General features: G+C 34.6%; 1 protein-coding gene across 10 annotated transcripts in view; it reads right to left on the bottom strand.

Annotated features, from left to right (window-relative positions):
- LOC143230628 (kazrin-like) overlaps positions 1-20,964 on the bottom strand; it is a 79,350-nt gene that overhangs the window by 45,135 nt on the left and 13,251 nt on the right. For 9 of the 10 annotated variants that reach the window (XR_013016552.1, XR_013016553.1, XM_076464487.1 and 6 more), the window contains exon 2: positions 2,410-3,021. Coding sequence is in view for 8 of the 10 variants with exons in the window: in XM_076464487.1 (XP_076320602.1) it covers positions 2,410-3,021 (612 nt within the window). In the remaining 2 variants the exon portion in view is untranslated. Of the gene's footprint in view, positions 1-2,409; positions 3,022-8,757; positions 9,215-20,964 lie in introns of those variants that run through there. The other variant, XM_076464493.1, reaches the window with a different exon arrangement.

Genomic DNA, 20,964 nt, shown 5'->3' with positions numbered 1-20,964 from the left:
TATTACACTCTAGTTTTTACTAGACTCCTATAGTCCTACATACCCTGGGCCAGTAAAACTATGCTATTACTCACTAGTTTTTACTGGACTTCTATCGTCCCACATATCCTGAGCCAGTTAAACTATGGTATTACACACTAGTTTTTAATAAACTCCCATACACTCTGGGCCATTCAAGCTTTACTTTTATATACTGTTCTTAATAAAACTCCATATATACTAGGTCAGAAACTCCTTTGACATGATATAAGTTTGTGTTGCTTTTATCGCGATGTAGCATTACGCAAGTATTATTTCTTAATCTTAAATAATACGTGGTTTGCACACTAGCGACCTCTGTAAAACTATTGGACATCCAAATACTCCATTTAATATACGAACGTGTTTGAGACGTGAGAAATAAAGTGCCAGTAGAAACTGATCTAAGTGATTTATCCTGACAAAGCAGACAAACGAACCACACTATTTACAACAGCACGTGACAGAAGCAACATCATCAAGACGGTTTCTTGTTTCAATAGGTCGAGGATCGATGACGAAAGAAACCAGCCAACCACAGAACTACAAAAATAAGTGAACTAATGAAAATAATTCACTCCACTTCCAAAAGTACTGACTTGTCATAAACTCTTACTGAGTTGACTTGCAATCGACGGATTAGAGAGTCAATTACTTTAAGCCTAAGACTCTTCCAGTGTTGGAGAAAAGCAAACAAAACTAAGCTTTAAGTATTTAGTTTTACTATAAAAGTTATCCCATCAGTTAGAAGTTAGTGTAGGTTCATTACAAGTTACAAGATGATGAAGTATAAAATTAAAGTAAGTGTAAGTTCATTACAAGTCACAAAATAATAAAATATAGAATTAAAGTTAGTGTAGGTTCATTAAAAGTCAGAACCTGATGAAATGTAGAATTAAAGTTTGTGTAGGTTCATTTCAAGTCAAAATATAATGAAGTATAGAATTAAAGTTAGTGTAATTTCATTACAACTCAGAACATGAAGTATAAAATTAAAGTTAGTGTAGGTTCATTACATGTCAGAAGTGTAAGGTTAATTATAAAATTAATGACATAATCTGTGGTATCAATTATAACACTAATGGTATAATAAGTGGTATTAATTATAGCATTGAAACTAGTGGTATAATCATTAACAATTGTCGTGCATGATGAGTACATTATTAGAAACCCTGTTATCAACAAACGTACCGACCCACAAATCACTTGGTGCGAAGTAGTTTAGTGAAACATCTTTAAAAATCTGAAGTGGAGCTCAGTTACTTAACTCTTCTGGAACTCCTCAAGTCAGAGTATATTTCAGGTGACTTTAATGTAATATACTACTTTTACGGTCCATGACGTCACAGTTTGTCATCCAAACTTCTTTTGTTTATTTTATTCTGCTTTTCGACACATTTACATCCATAGTTTTAACAGTATGTTCTGACGTTAAAGTAAACGGGAAGTAACAGCACATTTTCATGCTAAGTTAGGCTAAAAGGAACAGGATATTATCATAATAAGTTAGGCTTAAAAGTAACAGGATATTTTGATGGTAAGTAACAGCGTATTTCAGGCTAAATTAGACTATAAGTAACAGCGTACTTCCATGCTAAATGTGTTGATACAGTTTAATTGTAAAGAAAGAGTCTTGTTTAAACGTATAACCAGATTTCGAGTTGTGTCATCGCAACTAAAAACTTAAATATTTCAATTTCCTGATTTCTGCTGTCAGCATGAACATGACATGTTATATACGTTATCCTGTGTGTCATAAGTTACAATATAGCACGAAACAGTGTGCAGATTTCAAATATGTGAAATATAGTAAATATCAGTGTTTGAAGACCTACAGAAAAAGTACACTGGTATGAAATATAAGGAAAGTGTTTAACGTAAAGGCGGAAGTTAATCAAATTCTATAAAGTATTCTAGTATAATAAAAATGGAAACTAGTGAGCCTTTATTACGGAAGTAGCTATTATTAAAATAGAAGTTAATAAAATCTTGTTACGGAAGCAGTTACTACAAAAATGGAAGTTAATAAATATTACGGAAGTAGCTACTATGAAAATGGAAGTTTACAAATGTTATTACGGAAGTAGCTACTATAAAAATGGAAGTTAATAAAATGTTATTACGGAAGTAGCTACTATAAAAATGGAAGCTAATAAAATGTTATTACGGAAATAGTTACTATAAAAATGGAAGTTAATAAAATGTTATAACGGAAGTACTTATTATAATAAGTAACGGTGTTTTTTTAAATTTATAGTTTAAAACGCACGATACATATTGTAACGTTTGAAAGCCACACAACTAAAAAGTTCCTCAAAATCCATATCGAATCTCATGTATAAAGTTAATGGAATTGTAAAGTAAAAAAAAAAACACAACACATAAACTTACTTTTACATCTTTCACATGCGGCATTGTTTGGAGTCACATCGTTGTCTTTCACAAGAGAATGTGGACTAGACTGTTTGTCAATGTCTCTCTCAATACTAGTTGGTGAGAATTTAATGGGGCAATTCGAACTGGGAAGGAGTGGAACATTTTGATTCTGAATGTTACAGCAGTTTAAACCTGATTGGTTAGTGACGGTCAAGTTACCCTTTGAAACAGCATCACAAGGGCTCTGTACATGTCCTGCCATAACAGAAGCAGTACTAGTAACAGTGGCGAGTTTTCCACTAGAGGTCATTTCAGCGATCTTTTTGTTGGTATTCTCCAGTTCAGCTCGAAGCATGGACACTTCCTCATGAGCGTTTTGGATATCACCATCTATTCTCGACGCCAGAACTTTATTGTCTTCCATCATCTTTCTGAACTTGGCCTGAGCATCCACCAGGAGGCGTCGCATGAGGGCCATTGATGACTTGAGGGCCTCTCGTTGCTGCTGACATCTAACGGCTGTTTGTGGGTCATTATAAGAGTCGGAGCAAACATCAAATTCTGTTGATTTTGGTGTAAAAATAAACTGCACAATCTGGTCGTTAAGTGAGTCCAGTGATTGAATAGCTGAAATATAAAAGTCGTGGGGTCAAAAAAGCAATTACTGCCGTAATTATCTTTGTTTTACATAGAAATTGAGTGATTCTTATAGTCAGTTCTGTACATGCAAAATTCTCACTACAATGAAACATGAGAACCAGTAATCAGTGATGTAAAACAAGATTAACAGTAATCATTGAATACAATGTGGTTTTTACAAATTTGTATTTTTGTCTGAATTAACTTACAGCATTGGGTGTTTTCAACTAACCTATTATGCAGTGTACACATTCATTTTACAGTATTTTAGTTCTAATCTATATAACTAGTTCATTTTATACAGTTTATATTTCTTTACCCTGTAATTCTCAGTTTGTCTCTGTAGACAAGTCCACTTAACAAAAGTTCTCGAATTATGTCGTTTCGTATCTTTATATTCGAACCACTAGCAGGTTACACCATATCTCTTATGGATATGAAATGTGATACATCGAAACTACCACTAGCAGGTCACATAATGTTTGTTAGGGATGTGAAATGTGATACATCCAAACTACCATTAGTATGCACGTTGCGCCATGTTTATTAGGAATATGAAATACTATATATCCAACTAGTAGGTTCCGGCTTGTTTGTTATGGATATGAAATGTGATACATCCAAACTATTACTAGTATGTATGCTTCGCCATGTTTATTAGGGAAATGATATATGATACATCCAAGATACCACTAGTAGGTTCCACCATGTTTCTCAGTAATTCATTAATGATAGTAATGCATATTATAGAATGGAACACAAAACTTCCCACATCTATGCAGTTCTTATAAGCGATATTTTAAAATGAGTTATATGATCACTCCCAGCAGGCCAGCGGAAGTAGCTATTTATATACAGATAAGGCTAATATTCACGTATCATACAAAGGCTTATCTAAAGTGCAGTTGACCACAATATGTGTACCTGCAAAAATATAAGAGCAGTTGAAAGTTCAGCTACATAAGTAAGTTCAAATGGATTCACATTTAAAAATATATATTTAAGATTTTATAAACTTCCATTCCCGAGTTGATAAATAAATGTATTTACTAGAATATTCTTCCTTTGTGTATCATTTATTACTAGGCCTAAGGTGCAATAAAGCAACATGTGTTAACAAATGGAGTTGAAATATAATTGAGCAGTTGGAAAAATAAATCTTTAGGAAAAGCTGTTATATATGAGAATCAAACATTTGTTGTTTGCTGTCTGTCTCAGAAACATAATATTTGGAATATCCTTCGTAGTACCACTGTAACAAAACTTTATTGATGAATGAGATATTGTGACGTAATAAAGACGTTAGTGATCTCCTTACATATTTATCTCCTCAAAATAGTTATATTTAACTACATATCAAATCTGATGGTAATCTAATCGTCCAAACATATCAGTTTTTGGCAATCCTGACAAAAACTGTTTCTATTCAGGCTACAGTAAGTAAATGCGTTAAAATCCTCCAAACTTTCAAGAGTACATTGAAAATAATAAAACCATCGTCAGACGGTCTTCCACTTCATAACAGCATATAAGAATGAGCGAAAATCCATCGATTTAAAGTACGACATACCAACTAAAGTTGGTTTGTATTCAAACTATACTAAAGGTAAACAATGGGTCGTGAACTGTTTAAATCAATATCAAACTAACGTAGTGTATGACACTGGTAATTAGTCCTAGAGTAACTTTAGTGCTAATTTGAAATGGTAATAATGAATTAGAGTGTATATGTGTGTGTTTTTCTTATAGCAAAGCCCCATCGGGCTATCTGCTGAGTCCACCGACGGACTGAATAAGAAACATTGTAAAGTTGATTGTTTGATTGTTTTTGAATTTCGCACAAAGCTACTCGAGGGCTATCTGCGCTAGCCATATCTAATTTTGCAGTGTGAGACTAGAGGGAAGGCAGCTAGTCATCACCACCCACCGCCAACTCTTGGGCTACTCTTTTAACAACGAACAGTGGGATTGACCGTCACATTATAATGTCCCCACGGTTGAAAAGGCGAGCATGTTTGGTACGACGGGGATGCGAACCCGCGACCCTCAGATTACGAGTCGCACGCCTTAACCCACCTGGCCATGCCGGGCCTATAATCTTGAACGTTGTTCTAGGTTGAGCCAAAGTTCAATTCGAAACGTGTAAATACTTAAAAAACTGAATCCATTACAAATTATAGAACTGTTCGTGAGAGTCAGTTGATTATGAAGCTACGTGATATCAGCAAGTGTTCTAAAACTCTTATTTTGATCTTTTTAGGATGTGGGAGAGCCACAGTAGTTGCTGATATAAGATATAAAATTTTTGTGTCAGCTTTTTATAATACCAGCTGAAACTTGATCCTACATTTTAACCTACAGAATTGTTCTCCTGGAAAATCTGAGATGTCTGTATCAGTCCTGGATAAGGTTAAAATAAGCTGGTTATGTATCAAAGTTAGATAATACTCAAGTGATCTGAAAACATGAAACCACAGGATTACCATATGCGTTTTACTCATTCATGTTCTTGTACAAATAATATTCAAGCCACGTTGTTAGGGCGCATGTCTTTTTCAGCACGATAAATAAGTAATGGGTGTAGTGCAGTGTATTGAATATTCTATGAACACCTCACAAATTAAAATTACAACAAATATAACAGCTATGCTACAGTTGAGTAATCCCGAACAACTTTAAAAGTAATTGTGATTTCAACTAATACACAACAACATTTTTAACAGTATAACACACTCGTATTTCTGTTAAATAATTGTGAAACTTTACGATATTAATGAGTTAAAATATAAATACAGTTCTTGAACTCCGATTAAATTTGATGTAAAAAAAGGAAAGAAATTTTGCAGTGTGGAAACAGTTCTTATATGTTATTATCGTGTTAACTGACGTTGATCAGAAAGACACGAATGATATTTATTTTTACAAAATGCGATACAAAAACGTGTTATTCGAATGTTTCAAAATAGACAGATCTGTTATGATAGAAAGAAGCAGTCGTCCACCAGTACTATATCCTGAGAAGCTTCTCATGAACAGGGCGATAATGATACAAAAACAATTTATTTGTTCTGTGCTCTCACTGGTTTTCATATGGGAAGAATTCAAAAGCTTTTCAAAATTCTCTTCATGCATATAATCAAGGAGGAAAATCCTAATCGGGCAAATCACGCGGAAGCAGCGTTGTCATAGTAACAGCTCCCCCTCATCCTTGATTAACCAGTATGCAGTGAAAATCCAATAAAGAATTCCCAGGTTCTCTTGCTATAGGAAAGTCGGTTTACATAAACTAAATGGTTTGCTCCACTAACCGCAACACGTGTTACTAAAATGTATTTAATGTTTCTACCATGTTATAATTAACACATTACGTGAACTAAGGAATACACAGAACAATTATACATAGTGTTAGTTAAACATCGTTCGGTCTGAAAACTAAAGAAATGAAATGGACCGTTGAAACACCTAAAGAAAGTTAAAAGTTGGACTAAATCTGAATGTTTACTTACCTTATCCATAACAACCTCTAGATTCGGTTTATGGTTTGGTTGCAGCATACAAAAAAAACCACGTTCATAACTAACTTCTTATCTATGATTTGAACTGATTTTTTGTTGTCGTTTTCATCATGAATTGAATTTTACTTCGTAGCCAACAAATAATCATATTCATTGAAAGAAACACATTACAAAATTGACACATTTTTCTGTTTTTTTATCTCTGTTTCTTAGAATATGACCCAACAATAAGAGAATTATAATGTTGAAATTAAACAGCACACAAGTACCAAACAGATATATAGATCAAGATATTTAAGTAATCAAACAATTTGATAAAACGTAAGCTGGATCACACAAAAAATGGCAAAGTGACATACAAGTTCAGAAGTTAGCTCATAAAAGGTTTTTATTGATGGATTTTAAAAGAATAACACTTGTTTTTCTCATGATGTAGATGTCGCTTTTATCAAGACTGACTAACTGCAGAGCTCGTGAAGAAAGTCACACCCACAGCACGTTTCATACATGGTTAACCCTGATGGGGGTATTTCCAAGTGTAAAATAAAACCAGTACACTGTGTTTAGAGCGCCCGTGAAAACCCTCCTTTTAATACATACTGACATGTAATTACTTGTAAATGACGGCCTCTCGAAAGTACCACTATACCAAAGAACTAATTAAACTAATTTGTGCTTCAAAAATACCATCAGTTAATTGTAAGGTTGTATGTTATTGATCTCAGGTGTCAGAAAGACGAATGTGGTCTCGTCCGTACGTCAATCGTTCAAGTAATATAAGCATTACTTAACCTGGACGACACAGGTTATTATTTGGTTAAATAACACAAATCACGGTGTGTAAAGGGGGTATCCCCCTGAAACACAGTATTTTTCATGTTGTCGAAACTGAATTTTAATTCATCCCCTCCAGCCTGATCCCCACCCCACTTCATTTTAGTAGGACTAGGGAATTTAGAAGCATGCAACCAATATAAAACAAAACACACACACACACACGTATAAATCACATTACTTAACATATGTACCCGTAGGTGTCTTGTTTTTGTACGTTTCATTATTCAATAAAAAACATTATTAAATTAAATTCATAACAGACTAGTTTATTTGTGCTAAGCCAAATCCAAAATCTACCTCTTCTGTTAGTTAATACGTTTAAGTTATACTCCATTTTCAACTTTACACTATAAATTATCCAGTTTGTGTTAAGCCTAATACAATCAATATTTTGTGTAATTTTCCTATCAAATTATTCCACGTGTACTAAGCTTGTTCCACGATCTGATTATCCACCACTATTAACTAAGTAAATAGTACGATATCGAGTCTCTGCTAAGCCTAATTCAACCAAACTGTTATCAAACTAGGGATTAGGCTAAATTACAGAGTTTGATTATTGTGTTCTGGTAGTTATAGGACAAGTTCCTGCCTTTACAATGATGGTAACTTGTTTAATAACAAATAACACAACCAGTTAAAGGATTCAGAAACATATCTATATATATATATATATATATATATAAACAAACTTTAACCAGTTTAACTCGAAATATTATTAGATAAACAACCTGGAAACATTACAACTCAAAAAGTATGTACCAGTTAAACATACCAGCTGAAATGCTCCTTAATAAACCATTGTGGTTACTTGCAATTTATACCAACTTAGTAAATAGCTCTCTTTGTTTAAATGTTCGTATCACTACACTACACTTTAGTGATGAGGGTACGTTCTTGTGTATAGTATCAGGATGACAACAAAAAATTAAAATTTCGATATATAATTAGAAGCCAGAAATATATAGTGAAATGAACTAACTAAAACTGCATAAGATCGATTATTAACTGAAAGTTTCCAACTTATCAATCCAAGAATCAAAATACTCACCAGATGACGCTTTCCACCTATCAATCCAAGAATCAAAATACTCACTACATCACGCTTTCCAAATTACCAATCTAAGAATCAAAATACTCACCAGATGACGCTTTCCAACTTATCAAGGCAAGAATCAAAATACTCACCACGTAACACTTTCTAACTTATCAAGGCAAGAATCAAAATACTCACCACGTAACACTTTTCAACTTATCAAGGCAAGAATCAAAATACTCACCACGTAACACTTTCCAACTTATCAAGGCAAGAATCAAAATACTCACCACGTAACACTTTCCAACTTATCAATGCAAGAATCAAAATACTCACCAGATGACTTCTTTCCAACACACAAAGATCTGCGAGTGTTAGGTTTAAACAGTTTTCCACTAACAAAAACTTGTTGGTACAACAAATTCGAGGGTTATCACGAGAAAAAAAAGTTTTAACTTCATGTTGTGTACATGAACAAGCAGCACAACGTTTTCACTTCACAAAGTTTACACGAAAAATCGTCAAAACGTTTAACTTCGTAACAAGAAGCGGAATGTTTTAACTTCACAACCAGTAGGAAAACAAGTCACCAGACAAAGTGTACAATACAGACATGATAATAAGCTATCTGAGAAATATATAAACTATATGTAGTTAGTTATACATCAGGAGATTTAAAGGAGAGAATCTGCTGAAGTAACGTTCTATACCCACTCCTATGCACGCGTTAGTTCATCACGGTTACCTAATGCAAGAAACAACCCGATAACTCAGCCACAAGACGGGAAGAACTATGATTGCCTTTACCACATGGAGATGTGCTAGTACCACACGAGCTGACTGGCTGTCAGTCGTCAGGCACGCCCATTATATGGCAGGTATGTAGGAATGAATATGCGACCACAATATATAGATATTGTGTGAGTGTGTGTTTTCCGTATAGCAAAGCCACATCGGGCTATCTGCTGGGTCCACCGAAAGCAATCGAGCCCCTGATTTTAACGTTGTAAATCTGTAGACTTACCGCTGGGAGGTGTAGAGATTGAGTTCCAACAAATAAATCTCTTAGAGACACTTTAAAGGTTCATTTTACTCTAGAGGGCAATATGATTAAAAATCTAAGTAATTAAGTGCGTGTTATGTTTTCTTTATTAGTGTAATTACTTTAGAATTCACATTGCCGGAAAATAAATATAGCTTTGGGAATATCAAAGGTGTGAAACGTGTGACATCTAGTGGTGAAATGAAAAAGTACAATTACCATACTTAATGGACGTTTTATTTATTTTCCTAAATTTATTTTACTCCACAGTAAGGGTGATATTTTTTACGCGAAACAGGTAATCTACTTGAAACATAGGCGGAGGAACCGAGGGGCACTGGGGAGTCGAACCCCCACTATTTTACGAAGTACTAAAGTACCTTTCTTTAAAAAACAAAACATCAAAAATATAATACATTCAATAAAACACCACATCAAACCCAAAAGAAAGAAAAAAGACTATAGTTGTCACTATTGCTACTGGCTATATTTCAGTCTGTTTGTTTGTTTTTGACAAATCAGTAAAGATGACCCTTGGGGGTTGTGTCACTTGGGATAAAAAGACCTTCAGCCGCCTATAACAATAGACGCTACAACAGAAATCAATAAGGTACTGGAATACAGTACGTCTTGACCCTGAGATGGTGAACTTCGAAGCTTAGGAATAATAAACACGTTCCCACAACCTACCAGTTTTCTGGAACCTACACCCCACTGTTTTAATATATTTCAGTAAAAAGTAGCACATAGCTTTTATATTTTGGTACAATTTTCTTCGTTCGAAAACATTTTAAAACAATTATTTTAATAATATTTTAAAATAAAAATATATATTTGACACTCATTGTTCTGCAAACACAATCATACCTCTTTCGGACAAAACAGATAGTCCAACGTTCTACAACAAACAAACAAATCTCCTGTAGACAAAACAGATAGTCCAACGTTCTACAACAAACAAACAAATCTCCTGTAGACAAAACAGATAGTCCAACGTTCTACAACAAACAAACAAATCTCCTGTAGACAAAACAGATAGTCCAACGTTCTACAACAAACAAACAAATCTCCTGTAGACAAAACAGATAGTCCAACGTTCTACAACAAACAAACAAATCTCCTGTAGACAAAACAGATAGTCCAACGTTCTACAACAAACAAACAAATCTCCTGTTGACAAAACAGATAGTCCAACGTTCTACAACAAACAAACAAATCTCCTGTACACAAAACAGATAGTCCAACGTTCTACAACAAACAAACAAATCTCCTGTACACAAAACAGATAGTCCAACGTTCTACAACAAACAAACAAATCTCCTGTAGACAAAACAGATAGTCCAACGTTCTACAACAAACAAACAAATCTCCTGTAGACAAAACAGATAGTCCAACGTTCTACAACAAACAAACAAATCTCCTGTAGACAAAACAGATAGTCCAACGTTCTACAACAAACAAACAAATCTCCTGTAGAGAAAACAGACAGTCCAACGTTCTACAACAAACAAACAAATCTCCTGTAGACAAAACAGACAGTCCAACGTTCTACAACAAACAAACAAATCTCCTGTAGACAAAACAGATAGTCCAACGTTCTACAACAAACAAACAAATCTCCTGTACACAAAACAGATAGTCCAACGTTCTACAACAAACAAACAAATCTCCTGTAGACAAAACAGACAGTCCAACGTTCTACAACAAACAAACAAATCTCCTGTAGACAAAACAGATAGTCCAACGTTCTACAACAAACAAACAAATATCCTGTACACAAAACAGATAGTCCAACGTTCTACAACAAACAAACAAATTTCCTGTAGACACAGCAGATAGTCCAACGTTCTACAACAAACAAACAAATCTCCTGTAGACACAGCAGATAGTCCAACGTTCTACAACAAACAAACAAATCTCCTGTAGACACAGCAGATAGTCCAACGTTCTACAACAAACAAACAAATCTCCTGTAGACACAGCAGATAGTCCAACGTTCTACAACAAACAAACAAATCTCCTGTAGACACAGCAGATAGTCCAACGTTCTACAACAAACAAACAAATCTCCTGTAGACACAGCAGATAGTCCAACGTTCTACAACAAACAAACAAATCTCCTGTAGACACAGCAGATAGTCCAACGTTCTACAACAAACAAACAAATCTCCTGTAGACAAAACAGATAGTCCAACGTTCTACAACAAACAAACAAATCTCCTGTAGACAAAACAGATAGTCCAACGTTCTACAACAAACAAACAAATCTCCTGTAGACACAGCAGATAGTCCAACGTTCTACAACAAACAAACAAATCTCCTGTAGACACAGCAGATAGTCCAACGTTCTACAACAAACAAACAAATCTCCTGTAGACACAGCAGATAGTCCAACGTTCTACAACAAACAAACAAATCTCCTGTAGACAAAACAGATAGTCCAACGTTCTACAACAAACAAACAAATCTCCTGTAGACAAAACAGATAGTCCAACGTTCTACAACAAACAAACAAATCTCCTGTAGACACAGCAGATAGTCCAACGTTCTACAACAAACAAACAAATCTCCTGTAGACAAAACAGATAGTCCAACGTTCTACAACAAACAAACAAATCTCCTGTAGACAAAACAGATAGTCCAACGTTCTACAACAAACAAACAAATCTCCTGTAAACAAAACAGACAGTCCAACGTTCTACAACAAACAAACAAATCTCCTGTAGACACAGCAGATAGTCCAACGTTCTACAACAAACAAACAAATCTCCTGTAGACAAAACAGATAGTCCAACGTTCTACAACAAACAAACAAATCTCCTGTAGACAAAACAGATAGTCCAACGTTCTACAACAAACAAACAAATCTCCTGTAGACAAAACAGACAGTCCAACGTTCTACAACAAACAAACAAATCTCCTGTAGACAAAACAGACAGTCCAACGTTCTACAACAAACAAACAAATCTCCTGTAGACAAAACAGATAGTCCAACGTTCTACAACAAACAAACAAATCTCCTGTAGACAAAACAGATAGTCCAACGTTCTACAACAAACAAACAAATCTCCTGTAGACAAAACAGATAGTCCAACGTTCTACAACAAACAAACAAATCTCCTGTAGACAAAACAGACAGTCCAACGTTCTACAACAAACAAACAAATCTCCTGTAGACAAAACAGACAGTCCAACGTTCTACAACAAACAAACAAATCTCCTGTAGACAAAACAGATAGTCCAACGTTCTACAACAAACAAACAAATCTCCTGTAGACAAAACAGACAGTCCAACGTTCTACAACAAACAAACAAATCTCCTGTAGACAAAACAGATAGTCCAACGTTCTACAACCACATTAATACCTCCTGTGGAAACAGCAGATAGTTCAACACATCACCTTTAGTATTCACACACATAGAAGCACACCATCATTAGTATTCAGATATCTATAAACATAACATCTTTAGTCTTCACACATATGTTGTAAAACGTTTGGTAGTTGTTTCTGACACAAGGTTAAATGTATATATGTTTTGTAGTTGTTTCTGACACAAGGTTAAATGTATGTGTTTTGTTGTTTCTGACACAAGGTTAAATGTATATATGTTTTGTGGCTGTTTCTGACACAAGGTTAAATGTATATGTTTTGTTGTTTCTGACACAAGGTTAAATGTATATGTGTTTTGTAGTTGTTTCTGGCACAAGGTTAAATGTATATATGTTTTGTGGCTGTTTCTGACACAAGGTTAAATGTATATATGTTTTGTAGTTGTTTCTGACACAAGGTTAAATGTATATGTTTTGTTGTTTCTGACACAAGGTTAAATGTATATATGTTTTGTAGTTGTTTCTGACACAAGGTTAAATGTATATATGTTTTGTTGTTTCTGACACAAGGTTAAATGTATATATGTTTTGTAGTTGTTTCTGACACAAGGTTAAATGTATATATGTTTTGTTGTTGTTTCTGACACAAGGTTAAATGTATATATGTTTTGTTGTTGTTTCTGGCACAAGGTTAAATGTATATATGTTTTGTGGCTGTTTCTGGCACAAGATTAAATGCATATATGTTTTGTTGTTGTTTCTGGCACAAGGTTAAATGTATATATGTTTTGTTGTTGTTTCTGACACAAGGTTAAATGTATATATGTTTTGTTGTTGTTTCTGGCACAAGGTTAAATGTATATATGTTTTGTGGCTGTTTCTGGCACAAGATTAAATGTATATATGTTTTGTTGTTGTTTCTGGCACAAGGTTAAATGTATATATGTTTTGTTGTTGTTTCTGGCACAAGGTTAAATGTATATATGTTTTGTTTTTGTTTCTGACACAAGGTTAAATGATATATGTTTTGTTGTTGTTTCTGACATAAGGTTAAATCCATATATGTTTTGTTGTTGTTTCTGACATAAGGTTAAATGCATATATGTTTTGTTGTTGTTTCTGACACAAGGTTAAATGCATATATGTTTTGTTGTTGTTTCTGACACAAGGTTAAATGATATATGTTTTGTTGTTGTTTCTGACATAAGGTTAAATGCATATATGTTTTGTTGTTGTTTCTGACATAAGGTTAAATGCATATATGTTTTGTTGTTGTTTCTGACACAAGGTTAAATGCATATATGTTTTGTTGATGTTTCTGACACAATGTTAAATGATATATGTTTAGTTGTTGTTTCTGACATAAGGTTAAATGCATATATGTTTTGTTGTTGTTTCTGACACAAGGTTAAATGATATATGTTTTGTTGTTGTTTCTGACACAAGGTTAAATGCATATATGTTTTGTTGTTGTTTCTGACATAAGGTTAAATGATATATGTTTTGTTGTTATTTCTGACACAAGGTTAAATGATATATGTTTTGTTGTTGTTTCTGACACAAGGTTAAATGTATATATGTTTTGTTGTTGTTTCTGACACATGGTTAAATAATATTTTAATTCTAGTTTCTAACTTTGCTGAAAGATGGCACTGCTGAGGTACTAAAAGAATTACGTACAAACACAAGTTTCGAACAATTATTTTTTTAAATAAAAATATAAAATTGGACTATCCCATTCTTTCTGTAAGAGATAATAGAACACATCAAGAACCCATTCTGTCATTTTTACACCCGTGGCATTCTAAAATTGGGGTCTTGTTTCTATAAATTTTCTACTCATATTGTTACAAATATAAATCATCCATAAAGAACGAAATATTATAGTTTGGCAACCCGACCGTCAAAAAATAAAATATGGGTCTGTGGTTATTAGCTATTTAAAATGTGTAATAAGAATATAAACTCACGCATTCTATTGTATATGACGTCATAAGATGAACAATATAAAAGTTCAGTTAAACACTTCGTTTCCAAAACATCATCAAAGTATTGGTACGTTTATTATTGTAAAAAGAATATAGAAAGCAACAAATTACATGATCCATTTTGAATCACTCCATCGCTCATTTTCTCGTTACGTATTTAAAGACGGCCCCTTATTCATTCAAGCCCCCACGCACCGCTTTCCTTGCGCTTTCAGTGCGTCCTTGCTAGGAGGTAACTACACTTGAAAATTGCGCGAGCTAATTACTCTGTTTTTATGTAAATGAAGATCACACTACTAAATTTCTCGGAAAATGAAACAAATCTATCGTCAAATCAGCGCCCTCTAGTGTGCACCTTCTGTATTTAACACTTTTTTTTTTAATTTTACAAACTTCAAATCGTTTTTGCTCTCTCTCTTGAGAACTTAAAAACGTTGAGAACAACTGCTATAAATAGTAAGACAGTGAGGGTTCGGATCTGATGTTTGGGCACGCTGAGAGTCTTCAAAAGGAAAAGCGTCAACCAACTTTACACTAACGTTCCACCGATATATAATTAACGGTTTCGACCGCTCCGAAACTGGTTTAAGGTTTACTTAACATGCATCTTTTCTTTTTCTTTGGCAACTTTACAGGTGTGGCGTTTCATGTTTTAAGGATTTTCGAAGTACAGTTACAAAAACACGCCCTCAGCCTTTTGTTTTGGTAATCTATTATCTGTTTATTGCCCTTCAGAAAATAATTACTTGATAAACCTTGCCCTACATAGTTACCTGCTCACTCTCCGTTACATGGACAACCCTATAGCCTGACAGCCTGTCAGTTAGGGCGCTTCACTAGCAAGCAACCTGCGGGTCGAAGGTCAGAAACCCGTCACCAAACATGATAGCCCTTCTTGTCGTGATAGATATTACAATGAGACAGCTAATTCCAGTTTTAGTTGGTAAAGAATGGTCCAAGAGCATTTGCTAAATTAGGAACGGGCTAGCACAGACAATTCACAAGTAGCTTTGCGCGAAATGTCATTAAGCCAAACACCCTGAACATAGATTGCAACAGAAGACGAGAATAGGGACCTTTTAAAAATGTATTCGGCAATGATACACACACACACACATATATATTCTCTTGTTCACATCAAACGATGAAGCCTTCCAATAAAAATAAAATCGTTCAATATCGTCATTGTTACTTAATTAAAAACGTGTTTCTCGTGAAACATTGAAACCTTGTGCTTACGAAATATGATTACAGGTTTCTGTAATAAGAATCATACTAACTTATTCTGTGGCTCTGTTGATATTTACAACATAACAGCATATCGCTCTAACACGACGAGCTCGGGGGTTTTACGAACGGCCTCGTCGGTAGCGTCGTTCGGTATACAAAGCACGTGAAAAAGAAGTCAAAAAATTGTATGAATTTTATTTTAAGCTATTTTCAGTGTGTATAAAGAATAATGTCGTTGTACATATACGTTCAGATCTAAAAATAACTACATAGATGGTGTTATGTTGAAACAGGCAGTCGGTAATAAACATGTTAATATCACTTCTGGACACTATTAGCCATGTAGATAGACAGATGAATCAACACAGTCAGCCATAAACAATGAAAGACAGATGTATATAGATGAATCAGCACAGTTAGCCATAAACAACGAAAGACAAATGAATCAACACAATCAGCCATAAACAGTGAAAGACAGATGTAGACAGACAGATGAATCAACACAGCTACAAACAGAGAAATTCACAGCACGCAACTAAAAGCGACAGGAACAAGCAATGTTGTCAAGTTAGGATTATTTTATATGTTTCTACTGGTTCTGCAGTGTGGGTCGATATTTGTGTTTACATAATTATGTTTCTTTATTCCTCACTCTTGTTTAATAAACAGCTATTTCATCCTACGCTTAAAACTAGATTCCTACAGATTATAGAAGTTCGTGTATTCACTGGTTACTGACATTTGGCCATTCTGCTCGGACACTAGATAAAGAAACTAAAACCTTGCTTTCCGTATCCTTAAGGAAACGAGAAAAAAAAAACCGGTTTTAAACACCAATGAACTGAATGTATCAAGAAAATAAAAACCGGTTAACTGAAGACAACTTTGCAGGTTAGTGTATTTACACCTAGCAGTGAAGTCAGGAAGTGTAACCCTCAAAGTTATTAATTTATTTGTAAGACAAATGAAGATCTGATAACAAAACCAGCTCATAAGAGTCGTTGTAATTATTACCGTTTGACTAATTTCCGCAAGAAATATTATCACACGTTGTTACTCGAAACTTCTACAACAGAATAATCTGAGATCAAACTCTCAAGACGAGCCAAGATCTTTGATAATTCTTATTAGTGTATAAAGATACGATAAATTAACTTTCTTTGTCACTGTATAAAGACCAATTAGCTTCCTCTGTCACTGTATAAAGACCAATCAACTTCCTCTGTTATTTTTCTGCTGTCTTTCTTCCACACCAATTTAATTGAAATATGAACAGTTTGTTTGTCTTGAAAAAGAACATATAAGTCGGTATGGTTCCTTTAGTTTAATGGAACCAGTATTAGAAGTAGAAAAATACCGAACTCAAACGATAACAAAGAGTATGAAATGTTGACCTTTGAACTCAGCATAGAGAAGTGCTTGCAACGTTGAAAGAAGTAATTCGTTTTTTCAGTTGTTACAGGAGAAATGTTAGCCAACTCTTTTAGCAATGAACATAGTATATAAATTAACAACTTTTCTGGCTGACTGTCAACAACGCTACAAACTGTATACTCATGATTTGGGTAAACAACAAGAAATACGTAAAGTCACCTTGACAAGCAAGTGAGAAGAAAACCTTGCTGTGATTTGTGGTTTAAACCGTATCAGTTTCTGCCGATCTCGTAATACAACAAACAGATTCCACACACTCCCTGGAACTAACGCAGAAACATGTTTGCTTAAGTAATGTTTACATTTAATACCAAATATTATTTCGACCAAATCTTAAGTTAAAATAACAGACTAATTCACTGACATCTTACTTTAACATCATCTGTTGATTCGCGTGCAAAGTAACAAAAATCGATTAAAATCTGAGGCAAGAATATATATTAGAGATATATTTGTGCAGTCACGCCATCTTTCTAATCCCAAAATCGAGGATTTCTATCTCCGAAGGCGATACTTTCTGTTACAAAATACTTTATAAAACTTCAAGAATTGACGAATATACATCTAGCAATCGTTTCTATCGCCGCCCGCTAGTCCAGCGGTATGTCTCCGGATTTACAACGCTAAAATCAGGGGTTCGATTCCACTCGGTGGGCTGAGAAATGGTCCTCCTAGTTGGGGGTTGTGCAGTAGACTAACAACCTACTCACTTAAAAACCAGTTTGTTCATGAAACCGCGAGTGTTTGCGACCCTATGTTTCTTACGGAATTTAGGGGTACATTTATTAATCGTTTCTATTGATGCATCTTACGCAAACAAAAATACACTCGTTGTAATGAGTTATTAATACCGTTTCTATTGTTGCATCTGACGTAGAAAAAGTAAATAGCCTCATTATGGTGGTATTCGTGTAATAAACACACCACAATAATCTGGTCGTACGCTAATATATTTTTACTAACAAACTCAAACACTGTACCGGCCAATTACATTAATTTAACTTGGCACGTGCAGTGGCTTTGGTACGAACTCCAGATTATACAATTCAGAGATCACAGAATAAGTTCGTTAATGTTAGATTTAGAATTCATGTCTTAAGATTGTTTTTGTAAGTTTCTGAGAATTTGATACCCGGATTTCTCATGAAATATAAGTGGTTTAAAAGTACAAACAGGTTAATTCAGGTGTTTTTTCCTATTAGGTGATTTTGAACAGCTGCTTGAAAGAGAAAAATCCACCAGAGGTTTACCTGGACGATGATTTAGAAAAACAGATAAGATAACGAAATAACGCCATACAAAAAGGTATTGATTCATATCCAGCTTTTAACAACCTTTCTAATACCATTTTATGGTAGGACACCAGCAAGAAATTTAAAAAGGGACAATCAGAGAGTGTCCAGGTTAGGTCATAACAGTGGTACTTATTGTTGAAACGAACCTCAACACAGGATATGTGAGCTGCTTTAAGTCTAATCATGTTCTATCTTTCTTAATTTTGTTATATCTTGGCTCACTATCAGTCACTAGAACACATCTACAAGTACGATAGTGTAAAATAAAGGTTTTAGTCTAAAAACGTGAAACCACTTTTAAAATACTGTTAGTAAGTTCTAATATGTACAACATCCTGACCTCAGTTTTTACTCTGTGTCCGCGTATAACTGGCGAACCGCTGGACCGATTGCCACTAAATCTGGCACATGGTCCTCAGTAGGCTCGGGAATGACATGGGGAACTAGCGTTCGGGATCTGATCCCCTTTAGCCTTTTCCATGCGTTCAACGAGTACGTCAGCTAATAAACTTTATTTTTACAGTATCTAGCGTTTACCTCATGAGGTTTTCTTGCATTGACTTTTCTAGTGAATCATTTCATTACTCTAAACACACACACACTGATCTTACTGTACGTTACACATCCGGGCAAAGTGTGTATAACTTGTTTATTTATAAAGATAACATTTTAATACCTTAGCTTTCCCGTGGGAATATATATCTAAATATTATAGCAATGTGGGTTTGTGTACATATCGATTTATACTCTAAACTGGATACATTAAGACACAGAAAACTCTACACACTACCAATTTTATGAAATTTCGAGAATAATATGAAAATTAAAATCAATAATTTTATTGTATTTCACATCAGAGTTTTTATACCAATTCTTTTATCACGTTTAACATATATTATTATATTTGCAGTTTTACAAATGAGATCAATATATGAAATGTCTTGAATACACATCTTGTCCAACAACAGCGTTTCGGATACACATCTAGTCCAACACCAGTGTTTCTGATACACATCTAGTCCAACACCAGTGTTTCTGATACACATCTGGTCCAACACCAGTGTTTCCGATACACATCTGGTCCAACACTAGTATTTCCGATACACATCTGGTCCAACACTAGTATTTCCGATACACATCTGGTCCAACACTAGTATTTCCGATACATATCTGGTCCGAAACCAGTGTTTCTCATACATATGATATATGAAACGTGCTGTATACACATCTGGTCCAACACCAGTGTTTCCAATACACGTGTGGGCTGAAACCAGTGTTTCCGATACACAATTAGTCCGAAACAAGTTTCCCATATACATAATATATTAAACGTACTGGATACACATCTGGTCCGAAACCAATGTTTCTTATACATATCTGGTCCAACACCTATGGTTCTAATAACTCGTGATGAAACTTCGTATCACTTTTGATCTCTTCATGTGAAATATTTGATAAAATAATCACAAATAAATTATTATAGAGGTGAGGTCAAAAACCACAACAGACATGTACTCTGACACACGTACTCTCAAGTTCTAGACGAAAAACGTGTACGTGACGCCGTGATTTACATTATGCTCCTAGATAAACACGTGTACGTGAGGCTGGAAATTACATTATACTACTAGATAGACACGTGTACGTGAGGCTGTGAATTACTCTATACTTTTAGGTAGACACGTGTACGTGAGGCTGTGAATTACTCTATACTTTTAGATAGACACGTGTACGTGAGGCTGTGAATTACTCTATACTTTTAGGTAGACACGTGTACGTGAGGCTGTGAATTACTCTATACTTTTAGATAGACACGTGTACGTGAGGCTCTGAATTATATTATAGTCCTAGACAGACACGTGTACATGAGGCTGTGAATTACTCAAAAGCTAGAAATACTATAATACTGTTCGATAACTAAAAATGTCTAGACTCTTAAGTTTGAATAACAAACGCACATCACGGTATGTGCTCTTAAAAATCTTACAGTGTCCAAACTCTCTAATACGCAGTTCTTAAAAGAAACAACTATCAGGTTCCTGATCTTACACTAGGTGTTCTACAAAACTCAGATCAAGCGTGTCGCTTAGTTTGCTTGCAATAGGGAAGTCGGTTAGTTTAAGGCTGGCTGCGCATGGTGTCAAACCGATGTGGATTTACTTCTGAACAGACCAAAGGAACAAACAAGTTGCAGTGACGTTCGAGAAACGTGTGCAAAATATC

Source organism: Tachypleus tridentatus, chromosome 10, assembly GCF_004210375.1.
Source record: "Tachypleus tridentatus isolate NWPU-2018 chromosome 10, ASM421037v1, whole genome shotgun sequence".
Classification (NCBI taxonomy): domain Eukaryota; kingdom Metazoa; phylum Arthropoda; class Merostomata; order Xiphosura; family Limulidae; genus Tachypleus; species Tachypleus tridentatus.
This window is presented reverse-complemented; position numbering and strand designations above follow the sequence as displayed.